A 17625-nucleotide genomic window follows, 5' to 3' on the forward strand; every position below is an offset into this window, starting at 1 on the left:
CCTCTTCATCAGAAACGTGAGGTTTGTTCACTATCACATCATCTGTGCTCTGAGCGATCTTTTTGCATTTCTTAAAAAGAGAAGGGGTGGGAAGGCAACATGACAGCTTTGAATAAACCTGGACTTTCAGCCAAAACACAAATTAAAACCGCAACATTTTTATAAAACCCCCTTTCTCTTTTCTAAAGCAGGTATAAACTGAGAAAATCTTTTAGCAGTGTCATCAATATGTGTACTTGACATTTTACACACATTATCAAACACCTGCCTAGGTTTGCCGGGCACCCATGCAGTGAATAATTTCAGACGTAAGATTTCAGCAGCATACTGTAAAACCTGGTACCACACAATGGTAGTTGCAGAATGCGTGTCTTTAGCTGCAAACATTCCAGAGTAGGAGCTCACTGGTTGTTTGGCATCCCACATAACCAGCATACTGCAATCTGATAGAAGATTCAGCATAACTTCCAAAACAACACAGGAAAAACTACGTATTAATAGTTACTAATTCTAAATTCCATGGGTAGCACAGAGACCTAGTCAGAAGCAACGGTTGAGAAGACCTCAGATTTCTTCTGAGATATTTTTATGTTGACCACTTATGCCTGACATCACCATTTTATATTCAACTGAAGTCAAATATAAAACATACAGGCGCTATGGGGATACTGCAGTCAAATCAGAAGAGCGCCTTCAGGTGGAGGGAAAAACCCAACAAAATGACATTCTAAGGAGGCTTGAATTTTACAATGAAAAACTCTTTACTGATCAGTTATCTGCATCAAGTGCTTATCAGCAGCAACTATAACTTAAGTCAAAAATGCAGTAGAGAATATTATACCCTAGTATCATCCATTTATTATGTCTCCATTCACTCGTACATTTACAATACTTACAAGACAAATGAGGACATAATATTTGAGGAAATAATACTGGCAAAATGCAGCCATCATCTGGTTGGATTCTAGTTTAAGTTCATACCATTCACTGTAAGTCACATCTGTTTGATGACCTCATTGTTGGCATATAAGAAGCAAACTAGCAGCTCCATCACTAAAAATCAAGACATATTGATGGCACTGTTCTCATCAGTCCTTATAAAAACAGATTTCTGCACTCTCCTGTGCTAAGATGCCTACGAACAATGACTGAAGCACATTCTTTAGGCAACAGGAAAAGCCTACACTATTTGGAAAGCTGATCAGCAACATGTATAATCTATAGTTGTTAGTTGGCTCCCAACTAATTGGAAGCAGTTTGTCCCATTTGCAGGTTACACTGCAGAGAGGAAAGACAACAGAGCTAGCTTTACAAGAAACAGAACAGGCTCAGGAATGATCCTCTGCTTGCACATACTACCATATGACGATGGCCTGGACTGCTTCTGTGGCCTATTTTGATTCAACAGAACAGGAACACATTCCCATAGTTGGAAAGGGCACAGAAAGGAAGGGATTTTGGCTTCCAGATTATCACTAGCTACACTGGGTCTTGGTCAGGTTACATCAAGAACTATCAAAGATGTCTACAGAGCATATCTGCACAATCTTTTTTTACTAACAAGTACTATAACTTCTACTAACCCACACACAACTAAGAGATTACTTTTCACCTATCTGACATCACTTAATTTCAGGTTTATTTCCATAAACAGATTATTTCAGAACTGTCACACTGATGATGCAATTATAAAAACCAAGCAACCAAACAAAAATTAAAAGAAGGCACTTTTTTCCCCTCCCCCCATTCCAATTTTTCTCTAGTTTCTGGGGAAAAACGTAAGGGAAAATTGAGGAAATTAGCAAATTGAACAAGGTAACATTACTACAGGAAAAGTAGCAATTTTTTCCCCACAATCAGAACAAAAACATCCCATTTGCAGATTTGAACTGCAACAGGATAGAACTGCAACAATAAATATCTCAGAGTGCATATTAATATATACAGAACTATGTGAAGTGGGCACCAGATTTTTAAACCCAAGGTAACACTGAACAATGTGAAATTAACTAACAAAAGTAGGAACATAAATACCTAACATCACCAGAACCAGAAACCAGGAGTGAAAGCTCTGTGGTTTATTAACACAACTGCAAAGAGAACTACTAATTTGTGCAAAATTAGAACAGAATCAAAGCAAGGAAAAAAGGCAAAAAAAATAAAATTCACTTCATGCATTTCCATGGAATTAAAAACCCTGTTTTCATGACTTAAAAAAAAAAGTGTAGAGAATAAGGGCTCAAACCACAAGCCAGTTCCCACACAAACCAAGCACACAAAATGACATGTTGCCTAAAAGTCACAAACCCCCAAATCTGCTTATTTTCAGGTGTGCTACTGTTGTTCTCACTTACCTCAGTGAGCTCCTTTAGCGTATCCCTTGATGACTTCTGGTTAGCTTTGTCGTCTTTCTTTTGAGATAACAAAGGCATCAGGCTTGGTGGTAAGGGAACACCAGACTTAGCACACATGGCGGCTGCATTAGCTTTGGCTATTTCAAGTAGCTGCGCCTTGTCTAAAATTATTTTTTTAAAGAAGAATTATTATTTTTATGGATTGTTTTAATAATAAATAAGCATTTCTTGCAGACTTAAAGTAAAAGACAAACGAAAAGATTTTACCCATACTGCATTTTTATGTTCTGTGCAAGTATCTAAAATATCTAAAATTGTACTTAGTTACTCCATACTCTTTTTAATTTGGTCTGCCCAACAGACAAGTGAAATTGCAAATTTAACTCAAAGCATGGGAGTCCAAATTACAGCAGTCAAAATCCTCCAAATCCCATTAAGTTCTGATGCCTGTTTGACTTCACCAACTCATTCTAGTTTTGAAAATACTGAGTCTACTTCCTAGCTATCTCTGAAAGGCATTCAAAGGTCTTGAAGAATTCCCTGCAAGTCTTCCAAGAAGTAACCTGAAAGCTACTTACTATCAACCAACAGAAAAATACAAGCACTGAGTAAGATGGGCACTTGCATAAAATAAAATCACATGCAAAACTGTTAATAACACTTATGGCCCTATCACAGAAACAGGGGATGAAAATAAAAGTATGCCTTGCTCGATCTGCCAGTTTGCAAATAAATGAGTTACCACTATCTCTGCAAGCATTCAGCTTTAAGAAAATCCTAAAAGGGCAACATTCCTTTGCTTCTTAAGCAACAGAAGTATATAAAACCAGCCTTGCTACATAATCAAAGCACGAAGGCAGATTCAAGGACACTCATTGATGTTCCGTTGTCGTGGCTTAAGCTGAACCCAGGACATCTGTACGAGGATCCTTCTCTGCTAGAGGGGCTTTCATGGGAACTTTATGAGACAGGACTAAAAGGATCAGAACCCGAGGTCCACAAAAAGGAAGCTTCCTCACACACTGTACAAGAGCTCATCTCTCAAAACTAAAATCTGCTTTCTCGCTGTATAACGTGCTACCTAAGGAAACCACAAGGCCTCTCTTTCTCTGGTCATTAAATTTTTATCATGGGAAAGAGGCAAGACGGAGAGGTTAATGGAAACAGACAAACAAGCATTACAGCTGACAACACATCTACGAACTCTCCAATTGTCAATGTTCTTTAATGCTCATTTTGTTCTCAGTAAAACTAGAAATCCCTAAGTTTCTTACAGAGTACTTGGCCTTTACTGGCTATTAGAATGAACGATGTTCCCCAAGACTGCAACACATTACCTTTGTATAAAAGCTCTAAAACCAAGATATAACCTGCTCTAAATACACTTTCATCCAAATAGCAAGCATTCATTCAGCTCCAACACAGAAGTTCCTACAGGAAGTCACTGCCTAAAACCAATGCTCAAACTGACTTCCAAGAAATTCCTTATGAATGCTAGAGAGATGTATTAAATTAAGGAATGCTATGGGAATGACTACAGTATCACCTAAACATGGAAATACTGAAAATAAACTTATCACTTACCCAAGTCTGTAAGACGTTTAGGTGACCTGTTTGAAAATTCCGATGACCTCGACCTACGACGATCAGGTGATCTGCTGTATCTTCTTCTCCCCGAAGATCTTGATCGCCGCAGTCTAATTGGTGACCTACTAGAGCTCCGTCTTCTTCCTCTTGACCTTGATCGCCTTTGACGAATTGGTGTTCGACTCCTGCTCCGTAGTCTGAGTGATATTCTACGATCTCTTGAATCTGATCTTCTTCTTCTTCTATCTGTAGATCTTGATCTGTTTCTCTGGGACCTCTTACGCCTGTCTCTTGATAAAGAACGCCGTCGCCTTGATGCAGACCTTGACCTACTCCTCCTTCTATGCCTTGAACGTGACAATGAACTAGACCGAGACCGACGGTTAGATTTTGATCTTGATGCTCTTCTCCGTGTTACTGATCTGGATCGATTCCGTCTAGAACGAGATTCTGTATCGTATCTCTGGCATCTGCGCTGAGAAGACCTGGAGCGTCTGCTTCTAGATCTCCGTGAAGATTCTTTGTCTGTTGTTTTTTCAACAGATTTGGATCGACTCCTTTGGCGAGCAGTGGACCTGGAGCGCCTACGTCTAGATCTTCGTGAAGATTCTTTGTCTGCCACTTTTTCAACTGATGTTGACTGACTCCTTTGGCGAGCAGTGGACCTGGAGCGTCTACGTCTAGACCTCCGTGAAGATTCTTTGTCTGTTGTTTTTTCGACAGATGTGGATCTACTTTTCTGGTGAGCCGCAGACCTGGAGCGCCTACGTCTAGACCTCCGTGAAGATTCTTTGTCTGCCACTTTTTCAACAGACGTGGATCGACTCTTTTGGCGAGTAGGAGATTTTGAGTGTCTGCTTATAGATCTCCGTGAAGACTCTTTGTCAGACATTTTATCAACAGATCTGGATCTAGATTTTTCACGTTCAGAAGACTCAGAACGCCTACTTTCAGGTATAAAGGAAGAGTCTTGTTCCTCTGACCTCTCAAGAGGCATGGAATCTTGTTTATCTTCATCTGCCAAAGAGGGCTCTCCATCCTCACCCTCTTCCCCAGTGGTAGACCTTGACTCATGCTCATCTGACGATGTGGAGTCTCTTCGTTCAGCTGCCAAAGAGGGCTCCACATCATCCCCTTCTTCACCAGTGGTAGACCTCGATTCACGCCCATCAGGGGACGTGGAACGTCTGTGTTCAGTTGTCAAAGAGGGTTCCATATCTTCTGCTTCTTCACCAGTGGTAGACCTTGACTCATGATCATCTGATGATGTAGAATCTCTTCGTTCAGCTGTTAAGGAGGGCTCCACATCATCCACATCTTCACCAGCAGTAGACCTCGACTCACATTCATCTGAGGATGTGGAGTGTCTACGTTCAGCTGCTGGAGAGCACTCCCGGTCCTCTGCTTCTTCACCAGTGGTTGACCTTGATTCACGGCCATCAGGAGACACGGAGCGTCTATGCTCAGCTGTCAAAGAAGGTTCTAAATCCTCTGTTTCTTCACCAGTTGTAGACCTTGATTCACGGTCATCAGAGGATGTGGAGTGTCTGCGTTCAGCTGTCAAAGAGGGCTCCCCATCTTCTGCATCTTCACCAGCAGTAGACCTCGACTCATGCTCATCAGAGGATGTGGAGTCTCTTCGTTCTGCTATCAGGGAGGGTTCTGCATCCTCCACCTCTTCCCCAGTGGTAGACCTTGACTCATGCTCATCAGAAGACACAGAGCATCTACGTTCTGTTGTCAAAGGCTGTTCCAAATACTCTGCTTCTTCACCAACACTAGACCTTGACTCATGCTCATCAGGGGATGTGGAGCGCCTATGTTCAGATGTCAAAGAGGGTTCCAGATCATCCATTTCTTCATCTATGGTAGATTTTCGGTCATGGCCCTCAGGGGACACAGATCGTCTGTGTTCGGGAGTCAATGAGGACTCTAGACCTTCTTCCTCAATGGGAGACTTCATCTCATGGCTTTCCTGATATGAGGATGTAGAATGTCTACGTTCAGATACCAAAGAGGGCTCTAGATCTCCCATTTCTTCACCAGGACCAGATTTTACACTATAGCCATCAGGGGACATGGAATATGCACTTTCAGGAATTACAGATGGCATTGCATCATCCATTCTTTCAGCAGGGATGGCTTTCAAGTCATCAGGGGACATGGAGATGCCATCATTTAGCGCTGAAGGTTCCAGACCACCTTCTTTTACAACAGTAGAGAATCTCAACCCCTGGCCATCAGGGGATGCTGCATGTTCATTTTCAGGTGCTGGAGAAAGCTCCTGCACATCTGCTTTCTGAACAGCTGTGAATCTTACATCCTGGCCCTCAGAAGACAAAAGATTATCATTTTCAGATGTCAAAGAAGAATTCATATCTTCTGTTTTCTCAGCATGAGTCAACCTTGATTCATACTCTTCAGGGGACAGAGCATGTTCATTTTCAGACGTCAGAGAAGGTGCCTTTGCCTCTACTTTTTCAGCAGGGCTGGACTGCAGCTCCTGACCTTCAGGGGACATGGCACATTCACCTTCAGACAAAGACAACTCCTGTACCTCTGTTTTCCCAACAGCAGCAGACTGCAGCTCTTGGCTATCAGTGGACATTGAACTTTCACTTTCAGATGTTTCTGAAGGTTCCTCCACTTCTTCTTTTTCAACAGGACTGGACCTTAAATCCTGACGTTGAGGGGATACATCATACTCATTTTCAGACAGCAAAGAACCCTCTTGCACCTCTGTTGTTTCTGTAAGAGATGAGTGCAACTCCTGCCCCTCGGGGGATGCAACATATCGACTGTCTGATATTACTGAAGGTCCCTGCACCACTGTTTTTTCAGCAAGGGTAAACTGTATTCCTTGGCCTTCAGGGAAAACGGTATATTCACTGTCAGATGTCAGAGAAGGCTCCTGCGCCTCTTTTTCAGCAGGGCTGGCTGCCACCTCCTGGCCGTGAGGTGATACAACATATTCATTTTCAGATAGCAAAGAACACTCCTGTACCTCTGGTTTTTCAGCAAGGGAAGACAGCAATTTGTGTTCTTGAGAAGACACAGCATGTTCATTGTCAGGTACTACAGAAGCCTCCCGCATCTCTACCTTTTCAGGAGAGCTAGATCTCATCTGGCCCTCCCAAGATACGACATAATCGTTTTCAGAAGTCAGAGTAAGCTCTTGCACTTCTATCTTTTCAACTAGGGGTGTCCGTAACTCCTCACTCTCAATGGATACAGAGCATCTTTCTTTAGACATCCGATAAAGTTCACGCAGTTCTGTTTTTTCAGCAGGGGTTGATGTCAACTCTGGGCCGTCAAGCCCAATTGTGTATTCATTTGCAGACAACTGAGAAGGCTCCTCTACCCCAACTTTTTCAAAAGAGGTGGATGTCAACTCATCACCGTCAGACAAAACTGAACATCTGCTTTCCACTATCAGAGGTGGCTCCTGCACCTGTGTTTCTTCATCATAGGCAGATCTCAACTCACGGCTATCTGAGGACGCAAGGCATTTCAGCTCAGATGACTTCAGCACCTCTACTTTTTCAGCAGGGATAGGTCTCAGTTCATGACTATCAGGCAACAGGAAAAGCCCAGCTTCAGATGTCAAAGAAGTCACTGGGGCCTGTAGTTTTTCCATAGGTGTGCTTAATGCTTCACAAACATCAGCAGATGTGGCGAATCCACTTTCCAGCTTCTGCATCTCCATTTTTTCAACTGCAGTGGATGTCAATTCATAGCCTTCAGGGAAGACAGAACACCTAAGCTCAGATGCCAACAACAGTTCTGCACCTTCTGTTTTCTCAAAGTAATTGTGTTTTGTTTTATGGCCATCATGGCACACAGGAATTCCACTTCTAGACATCAATAAAGATCCTGCACCCTCTATCTTTCCAGCAGGCAGATATCTTGATTCATGCATTTCAGAAGGTTCAGAGCACTCAATTTTGAGTACTTGTGGAAGTGTTGGACCGTCTAAATCTTTGTCAGCAGATGATCTGGACTCATGAACTTCGGAAGACTTGCAGCTTTGTCCTGCAGTTGTCAGTACAACTTCCTGCACTTTTCCAAATGATGACGCTGAACTGAGGTCATCTGAGATCTCAACACGACCACATTCTGACTGCAAGGAAACATCTGGAGCCTTGACTTTTTCAACAGATAAAGAGCTTCGTTCATTTCCATCAGGTGACCTGAAGGACCCACTTTCAGACATCAAGAGAAGCTCCTCTGTTTGTGCATTAAAGCTGGATTCTGATTCACGTGCATCAGGAGATTTGAAGCATCTGCTGTCAGAAGCTGGAGAAGGCTCCTGCATCAGGCCCTTTTCAACAGGCAAGGAGGCTGACTCGCAGGCATCAGGGAATGCAGAGCATGGAACTTCAGGTGCTAGAAATTTTTGAGCCTCTACTGCTTCAGAAGAGAGTGACCTTGACTCAGGGATGTCAGACAGCTTGGAAGACTCACTTTCGGGTACTTGTAACAAGTTCTGAGGCTCTGCTTTTTCAACTGGGATATGTCTCAATTCATGACTATCGGACAAGCCAGAGAGTACAGTTTCAGACATTGAAGATCCCTGAACCTCTGTTCTTCCGGAGGATAAGGAGGTTGTCTTGTAATCATCTGAAGATACAGAGCACCCACTTTCAAGTGTCAGAAGAGGCACTGGGCCCTCTATTTCTTTGATGGAGGTAAATCTCGACTCATCTTCATGGGATGCAGAGAGTTGAAATTCTGTTACCGAAGAAGTTTCTGGATCTCCTCTTTTTTCAACAGATGAGGATCTTGACTTGGATGTGGAGTATCTAAGTTCAGGTAGTGACGACTCCAGAGCCACTGCTTTTTCAGCTGATCCAGTTTCAGATGTCACAGAAAGCTCTGAAACATGTGATCTTTCCACAGACATGGAACTCACTTCCTGGTCACCTGGGATTCTAAAGCTATCAGATTCAGACACCACAGAAGGCTGCAGACTCGCTGTTCCTTTAACAGAGGAGGAACTGCTCTCAAGACTACCAGAAGTTTTGGAAAACCCGCTCTCAAATGCTGGCGGCAGCTCCGGGCCATTTACTCTTTCATCAGACAAAGCTACTGACATGGGACCATTAGAGGATTTGCAGGGACTGTCTTCACTTGCAGAAGACTGTTCAACAATTTCTCCTTCTTCAAGACATTGGGTTGGATCCTGACATTCAGAAGATTCCACACCCTTGCTACTACACTTTACTGAGAATAACTTACTCCCTCTTTTTTCTACAGATTTGGACCTTGACTTAACACTATCAGATGACTTGGAACGTTTCCGTTTGGATTTTTTTGAGGATTCCTTGCGCTTTTTTTCAACAGACCTAGACCGAGACTTGTAACGTTCAGATGATTTTGAGCGGCGACGCTTAGATTTTCGTGAAGACTCTTTCTTTTTTTCCACTGATTTAGATCTAGATTTGTAACGGTCAGAGGACTTTGAGCGCTGACGTTTAGACTTCCGCGATGACTGCTTTCGATCTCTTTTTTCTACTGATCTGGATCGAGACTTGTAACGGTCAGAGGACTTTGAGCGCTGACGTTTAGATCTCCGTAGAGATGCCTTCCGACCCCTCTTCTCAACAGATCTTGACCTAGATTTCGAACGATCAGAGGAACCAGACCCTCTATGTCTGAATCTCCATGAGTATTCTTTCCCCCCTCTTTTTTCTGAAGACCTGGATCTAGATTTAGAACGGTCAGAAGACCTGGAACGTCTGCGGCGGGATCTCCAGGAGGACAACCTGCTCCCCCTCTTTTCCACTGACCGTGACTTAGACCTGTAACGGTCAGAAGACCTGGAACGTCTGCGCCCAGATCTTCGGGAGGACAGTCTCTTTTCCACTGACCTGGACTTAGACCTGTAACGGTCAGATGACCTGGAACGTCTGCGCCCAGACCTTCGGGAGGACAGTCTCTTTTCCACTGACCTGGACTTAGACCTGTAACGGTCAGAAGACCTGGAACGTCTGCGCCCAGATCTTCGGGAGGACAGTCGCTTTTCCACTGACCTGGACTTAGACCTGTAACGGTCAGATGACCTGGAACGTCTGCGCCCAGATCTTCGGGAGGACAGTCGCTTTTCCACTGACCTGGACTTAGACCTGTAGCGGTCAGATGACCTGGAACGTCTGCGTCTGGACCTTCGTGAGGACAGTCGCTTTTCCACTGATCTGGATTTAGACCTGTAGTGGTCAGATGACCTGGAACGTCTGCGTCTGGACAACCTGCTCCCTCTCTTCTCTGCCGATCTCGATTTAGACCTGTAGTGGTCAGATGACCTGGAACGTCTGCGCCTAGACCTCCGGGAAGACACTCTTCTCTCTCTCTTCTCCACAGATCGGGATCTAGATTTGGAATGCTTTTTTCTGGAATCTGAGTAGTTTCTGCTCCTAGAACGTGCTCTTTTAGAGGTCAAACGCCTAGAAGTAGAACGTGACCTTGATTTTTTCTTCCGTTTCCTAGACCTAGACTGAGATTTGGAGCGACTCCTTTTTTGTTTCTTTGCATCATGTTTTTTATCACTGCTTCTATGGCTACTTTTTTCAACAACTTTCTCGAGTCTCATCAGAGTCTCCCTCATTCGTGCTGCCACATCAGGTTGTACATCAGATGTTTCTGAATCTCTTTTCTCTGAATCCTGTTCTGGAGTTGCTTCTTTGACAGCCTCAGCCTGTGGAATGACTTCCGACTGGCTTGCCTCTGCCACAGGTACTGGCTCTGCTTCTGCAACAGTCTCAGGTACTGAAGCCGCTTCCAAATCTTTTGTCTCTGCCTCCAACTCCACAGCTGCTTCTGCATCTTTCAGCTCTACAACAGTCTCAGGAAGAGAAATTGTTTCCAAACCTTTTGTTTCTGCCACATCAGCTGGAGCTGCTTCCAACTGTTTCGCGTCTCTGCTTATTTCAGATTCAGGAGTGCCTTTTTCATCTGCTGCATGTGAAGAGCTAAAAGCTGTTTCTGCTGTAAAAGGCTCAGATGCTTGAGTTTGCTCTGCATCTTTCTTCTCAACTAGTATCTCGCGTTCCTGAGCTTGACCTGGAACTCTCACATCCTCCATCTGTTGACACTGCACTCCTTCTGCATATTGTACTTCTGCTGCCACTTCACGTTCCAGCGTTGTTTCCAGATCTTTCACGTCCCCTAATTTTGGACGTGCTTCAGAAGATTTCACTTCAGCAGCAGTCAGGATTTCTAGAGCCTCTTCTGTACTCTTCCATTCTGCAGCAGCTTTTGCTTCTGGAACGGTTTGCAGATTTTCTTGCTTTTCAGTAGGCAAAGATTCTGGAAGAGCTTCTGACACATGCTCCAGAACATTCATCACCCCCAGATTTCCTTGGATATCCATGTGTACCTCAGGCTCTTCAACTGTTTCAGAACCTTTCACCTCTACTGTTGCAAACTCTTTCACACTTTCCAACCTCACTTCTCCAGCTTCTGATGCTGGCTCCAAATATTTTGCTTTCACTGCTTTCTCCATTTCTGAAGCTTCTTCCAAGTATTTGACATCGCTAAGCAAGGGTTCATTTTTTTGTGTGCTTGTCTTCCTTGTTGCAATTATATATTCTACAGTAGGTCCCTGAGTTCTCACATCTGTCGAAATCTTAGATTCCAAAGTTCCTCTCAAGTTGCTTACTTCTGTCACCATTTCTGACTCCATAGTTTTTTCTTCCACTCTGGGCAAAGACTCTAATACTGCTTCTGAATGACCCACTATTTGCTCCTGTACAGATTTTGAACTTGTTTCTAAAATCACTGTTTGCAGTGGCTCTAATATTGCTTCTTCACTCCTTGCCTTTGCTTTGTTTGAATCTTCTGGAGCAACTTCAGAATATCTCATTTCCCTAACCACCTCAGATGCCAATGTCCTTCCCAAGCCTTCCATTTCCAAATTTTTCATCTGAGTTAAGTGTGAAGTTTTTGATCTCGCTTCCGCATCTTTTCCCTCTACAACTGCCTCAACTTTCAAGTTGTCTAAATCCCTCACTTCTACAATGGCAGAACTGGTAGCTAGTTCAGAATCCTTTATCTCCCCTGCCATGCCAGGTTGTGGCGTTCTTGTATGTGCCGTGACCTGAGACTGTGAAATGTAACCCACTGTTTTGTTTGCACCAAGAGGTTCTGCAACTGCTTCTGTATGCTTTGGTTCTCTCTCTGCTGTGGTTTTCAGATGCATCATACTAACCACTTCCATGCTTAAACGTGCAACCATAGATTCAGGAGGCCTTTCTGATGTTTCTTCTAAGGCAGGAAGTCCTGGACTTGTTTCCACTTTCATAGCTAGTCTAGCATCTGAGCCTGCTTCTACTCCTGCCATACTGTCTAGACTTATCTCTGAACCTCTTGACACCACTGTTGAAGACATTGTTACTGCTAAACTTCTGGCCACAGTCCCACAATGCACAACGTCGGAAGCTTTTACACCTTCCATTTGCAAAAACGGCGAAATTGTTTTCAAAGTTTCTGCTTCCACCACAGCCACTGATCTTAGGACTCCTCCTGGGCCACTCACACTTTCTTTCTGCAAAGACAGGGGACCTCTCACACTTGATTCACCCTCAGATCTTGATTCTCTCAGCTCTTCTTGTCGTTTCAGTAATAAAGGACCTTCTGAATCTTTTGCTGTTACAGCTATGGGCTTGAAAGTAGATTCTGAAATTTCTGAGGCATTCGCACTTTCCGGCTGCAGAGTGGCTTGACATGTTCCTTGAATTCTTACTCCTGTTAGTGGTGCAACTTCTGTAGTTGCTTGTGGACCTTTGAAACCCTCCACCATCTGGATTTCTGGAACTGCTTGGGGAACAAAGGTCTGGACAACAGGTTCTAAAGTTGCTCTTAAACCCTTTACCTCTGTACCCACATTCACATGTGTCACTTCTGCTGGAAGTGTAGATTCCTGGGTTCTATCCACATTTCTTGTTTCTGTCAAGACTTTAGGCTGTAGGAACACTCCTGATGCATTCAGCACTGTTGCAGGATCAGTGGTACCTTCCACAACTTTTACTTCAGCTTGCAGATGTTCTCGAGCAGCTGTGACATCTTTTGCTGCAACACCTACAGGTTCCAGGACTGTTTCCAAACTTCTGGGCTTTCCTACAGAAACTGGCTGCAAAGCTTCTTCCAAAGTTTTCACATTTTCCATATGTGCAGAGCTTCTAGCTGGTTCAATATCCTTCACTTCTGTACCAGTTCCTGGTCCCTGGGGTATGCTGGCACTTTTTATTTCCATCTGGCTCACAGCAGTTGCTGCAGATACTTTATAAGATTGTTGCAAAGATATATCTGCCTTCAAGACACTTGAACCCTCAATGGGACTGCACTGCATCACTCTCAAACTATCAGATGTAACTGAGGGTTTCAGGACTGGCTCCAAAGTTCTGCTCATACCCCCTAATTCCAGTGATCTTCCCACATTTACCATATGCAGAGATTCTTCAGTTGCTTCAGGAATTCTCACTTCTCCCATGGCCACAGACATATGAGCTACCTTCACAGTATTCAGCTCTGCCTGATTTGCAAATTTAGGAATAGTTGTCACATCACTTGCTGAATACACAGATTCTGAAGTTGCTTCCGTCTCTTTTGCGCCCCCCTGTGCCACAGACGGTATAAAGGTTTCTGAATATGTCAACACCTCCATGGACTCAGACTCAAGAGTTGCATCCAAAGCTTTTACTTCCCCAGTGCTTTTAGATTTCAGAATAACTTCTGAACCTTTTAGTGCCTCAATTACCTCTGAAGCTAGAGCTGCTGCTGATTCTTTCTGAACTTCAGATTTATTGGCAACTTCAGACGGGATGCTAGATGAAGTATCACTTCCAGTATCAACAAGAACACCTTTTTCACTCACATTAATAGCTATAGGATAAATATTGTCATGAGACTGTTTAATTTGTTCTTCTCTAGTGCAAATTCTAGTTTGAGCTATACTAGCATCTCCTTGGATATCAGACTGACTGCCTTCTAAAGTAAATGGAGGATTTGTTGCACACAAAGTCCCTTTCTCACTTCCAAGATTTTCTGTAGGTTGCTGAAAATCAGTTCCTGAATGAGAAACAAGCCCTAAAGCTTGTCTATCAAGCTCCTCACTTGTTTGTAAGCACAGTTCTGGCTGTGTATGGACAGCCAGATTTGCACCTTCAAATCCTCCATGCTGTACACTCAATTTGGAGCTTGATTTCTCTGGTACTAAGTGAGAAGCAGGCTGTGAGTCCCCACGGTCTCCATGACGTGCACTCAGCTTTGCCTCCTTTGGCTGCTTTTTGTGCTTTTTCTCTTTCTTTCTTTTCTTCTTCTTTTTCTTCTTCTTCTTGCTTTTGTGCTTCTTGTTCTTCTTTGATTTTTTCCTAGGGATTTCATCTTCACCAGTAGAGCTTCTTTTTGTAGGCTGAGAACTATTTTTCACAGTATTTTTGTCTACATCTAGAAAAAATGATATTATCCTTGTAAATTTTATTAAAACTATTTTAAAAATTCTTTTAGACTAGTGATCAAGCCATGGACAGAGGTAGAAAAATTAAACTTGAAACACATGCCTTCTTCACTAAACTACCTTACACAAACAGCACATACTCCCTTTTCAGCCCTCTAACCCTTCTCTGGAGTCACTTGAAGTAAAAATAACTAATTCTTCTTTAAAAAAGTTAAGGAAATCTTCCTGGTCAGAAACACAGTTCCAGTGGGAATATGACTCTTCCCAAGAAGTAGTCAGATATACTTCCACCTATATTCAACTGTGCAGTGCATTCTTCCAGGAGGGTGGGGATGTGCTTTTAAACTACACCAAGCTGCACACAGAAGTGAAACAAGAACTCCCATTTTCCAGGCAAATTATCTAAGTGGTAGTATGCTTATTGTATAAAATGTGGACAGCCCATTATTCCCTGCTACACTTGAACTTGTGAGCATGCTCAGTATCACTTGTGTGTTAGAAGTTATCTAAGTGTATCTACTGGTTAAGTTTCTCACTGACAAAGTGCTTCAAATAAATTTTGGGGAACAGCATCTACTTTCCCAATCCCATGGGAGCATTAAGACACTGCAGACAACCAGCTGCTCAGATTGGAGTTGCCACAGGCAAACCTGGAAGTACCTAACAGAGCTTTTGCTTCAAAGACAAAAGCAACTAAGAAATTCAGGTGACTGCAGGGACAAGCAATCACTGAGGAGAGGAAAAAAAAACCACCAAACAAACAAACAAACAAAAAAAAACCCCATTGAGGTTTCAATCACTTTCTTTTAATTCTATATCTCATTTCCCTCCGACTTTAAACTGTGTTGGGTTCTTAACCTTCTTTGGATCTAGTACCACGGTTTCATAGAATGATTAGGGTTGGAAAGGACTTAAAAGGTCAGGAGTTCCAACCCTCCCTGCCACAGGCAGGGACATGTTCTACTAGACCAGGTTGCTCAAAGCCCATCCAACCTGGCCTTGAATGCTTCCAGGGATGGGGCAGCCACAACTTCTCTGGGCAACCTGTTCCAGTGTCTTACCACCCTCACAGGGAAGGAATTTTTTCCTAATATCTAATTAAATTTCCCCTCTTTCAGTTTAAAGCCATTACCCCTTGTCATGTCACTACATGCCCTTGTAAAAAGTCCCGCTCCAGACTTCTTGTAGGCCTCTTTCAGATATTGGAAGGCTGCAACAAGGTCCCCCCTGAGCCTTCTCTTCTCCAGGGTGAATAACCCCAACTCTCTCAAGCCTGTCTTCATAGGACAGGTGTCTTTTGAGGATAAAGGCACTTTATTAAGGGCAGCTTGTAATTTCCTGTTAACTATGAGCTATATATTTAAGTCTGCTTCCATATTTTCTTCAGTGATTGTATTTCTACTGGTCAGTGCAGCAATATGGATTCTTCAATTATAATCTTGATGTGATTTCAAACCGTATTATTTCAAGTGAACAATGCAAACTAATTTAAAAAACACTAATATTGCAATCCTATTCAATGAACATGACTTACGGTTCTATAAAGAAGTATCTAAGGTAGTTTTGAGCACACACATTTTTATGGAATAAACAGCTTAAAAAATAGTGCTTCCACCATCACTGCTGTGAATGTAATGAAAGAAGATAATGAAGCAGAGTCAAATGACGTTTTCTACACAGCCTTTTCAGATAACCTCTGTTGTACAACAGCAACAATCACTCCTTTCCAGATATGAACAGTGGGAACGTTTACCATAGGTGAAGTCTATTAACTTACAGGCTAATAGGTCTTACATTTGTTACCATGTTAGCTTGCCTCATTCTTCCATGACAGAAGAACAAACGTATCCCAGATGCCAGCCAAAAGTGCTGCTTGTACAACATAAGTGAAAGACTGTTGAAAATGATCAAGGTAAACAAGCCACTGTACATAAAAGAAAGAAAGGGCAATTCCAAAACCTTGCAAAACAATCTCTTGAAATTTTCTATGCTGCCTCTTAGAAAAAAAAAGAGAAGTCCCTCTGGAACTGTACTTACCAAGCACATAGCAGTTACCTACGATTCAACTCAAAAACATTAGAAATAGAGTAATTAGAGCCTTCATCTTCCTAACTCTCCCAAAACTGTACAGAAAGACCAGTTTCATGTGAAGGGATACTGATACGCAACTTTTTGGCATAATAAATCCAGTAATTTATCGAAGTTTTGAGATTATGACCAGCAAATTTCTTTTGGAAGAATGTAATCTGAGTATCTACATTTTAAAGATAATTGCATTATTGTTTTGAAACAACACAGCATCTTACTCTGACAGAACAGTTAATCACAGTTCTGAAGTCTAATAAATGATTTTTAGAAATAATCTTGCAAACCAATCCAAAACAACACAAAGTTTCTATCTGTCAGTACCACCTTTGTTAGAAAGAACTGCTCATTGAGGCCCTAAAGTAGATATATACAAAATAAAGCACAATTATATATATAAATTGATATTATCTATACATTTTAACATTATTGTAATGGAGAAAAAAGTAACTCTTTTGCAAACTAAGTAATGTTTTCATATAAATAACCAGCTTCAATTTTTAAATTATGTACTTCTCTTTCCATCTATGGTTGCAAATTAGAGTAGATTAAAAAAAACCTTAAATGTTATAATGAACACACAACTTCTCAGATGAAGCTTGTTGAGAAGAGCAGTACTGAAAGGTACTTTTCATCTCTGTAAAAATTATTCCATTTTAAGAACTATGACAATCTTCTTAAACAAGAACATGTTTGCCAAAGATGTTTTCATTTACCTGATTTGCACTGCAGCTCTGTATCAAGGGCTCCAGAGAGCACTTCCTCTATTTTCTGCACTATCTGATCATTCTGACGACTCCCAGCACCAGCAACAGTGTCATCTGAAGGGTTGGCTTGCTCAGCTGGGATTGTGTCACCATTGGGCTGGCCTTCTACCTTTCCACTAACCAAAAAAAATATCAACATAATACAAGCAATTTTGAGCCTTTTTTGACTTTTTTTTAATTCATAAGCATTTATTGTACTCAACCCTTCAAAACATTATTTTAGCCTCCTGAAGAAGCCATTCTTTTAGCAAATCATCTATTTTTGTTTAGCTTTCATATACTCGCAACAGAACACGTTGTGACAACTGAGTATTAGGCACAAGGGAGGAAGACATGTTCTCAAATGTGCCACAGCCCCCATGCTTTATGCAGTAACTTA

At 42.3% G+C, this 17625-nt stretch overlaps 1 protein-coding gene across 1 annotated transcript in view; it reads right to left on the reverse strand.

The window, feature by feature from the left end:
- Positions 1 to 17362, reverse strand: part of SON (SON DNA binding protein) — a gene marked incomplete at its 5' end in the record, with an annotated part of 37429 nt that extends 20067 nt beyond the window's left edge. The window contains 6 exon segments of the mRNA XM_010014563.1: positions 1 to 70; positions 2355 to 2515; positions 3939 to 4279; positions 4313 to 4537; positions 4583 to 14006; positions 17196 to 17362. The exon segment at positions 1 to 70 is cut by the window's left edge and continues 23 nt beyond it. Of these exon segments, the coding sequence (XP_010012865.1) occupies positions 1 to 70; positions 2355 to 2515; positions 3939 to 4279; positions 4313 to 4537; positions 4583 to 14006; positions 17196 to 17362 (10388 nt within the window).
- Positions 17363 to 17625: the final 263 nt, after the last annotated feature.

Source organism: Nestor notabilis, unplaced genomic scaffold, assembly GCF_000696875.1.
Source record: "Nestor notabilis isolate BGI_N333 unplaced genomic scaffold, ASM69687v1 scaffold3960, whole genome shotgun sequence".
NCBI classification, from domain to species: domain Eukaryota; kingdom Metazoa; phylum Chordata; class Aves; order Psittaciformes; family Psittacidae; genus Nestor; species Nestor notabilis.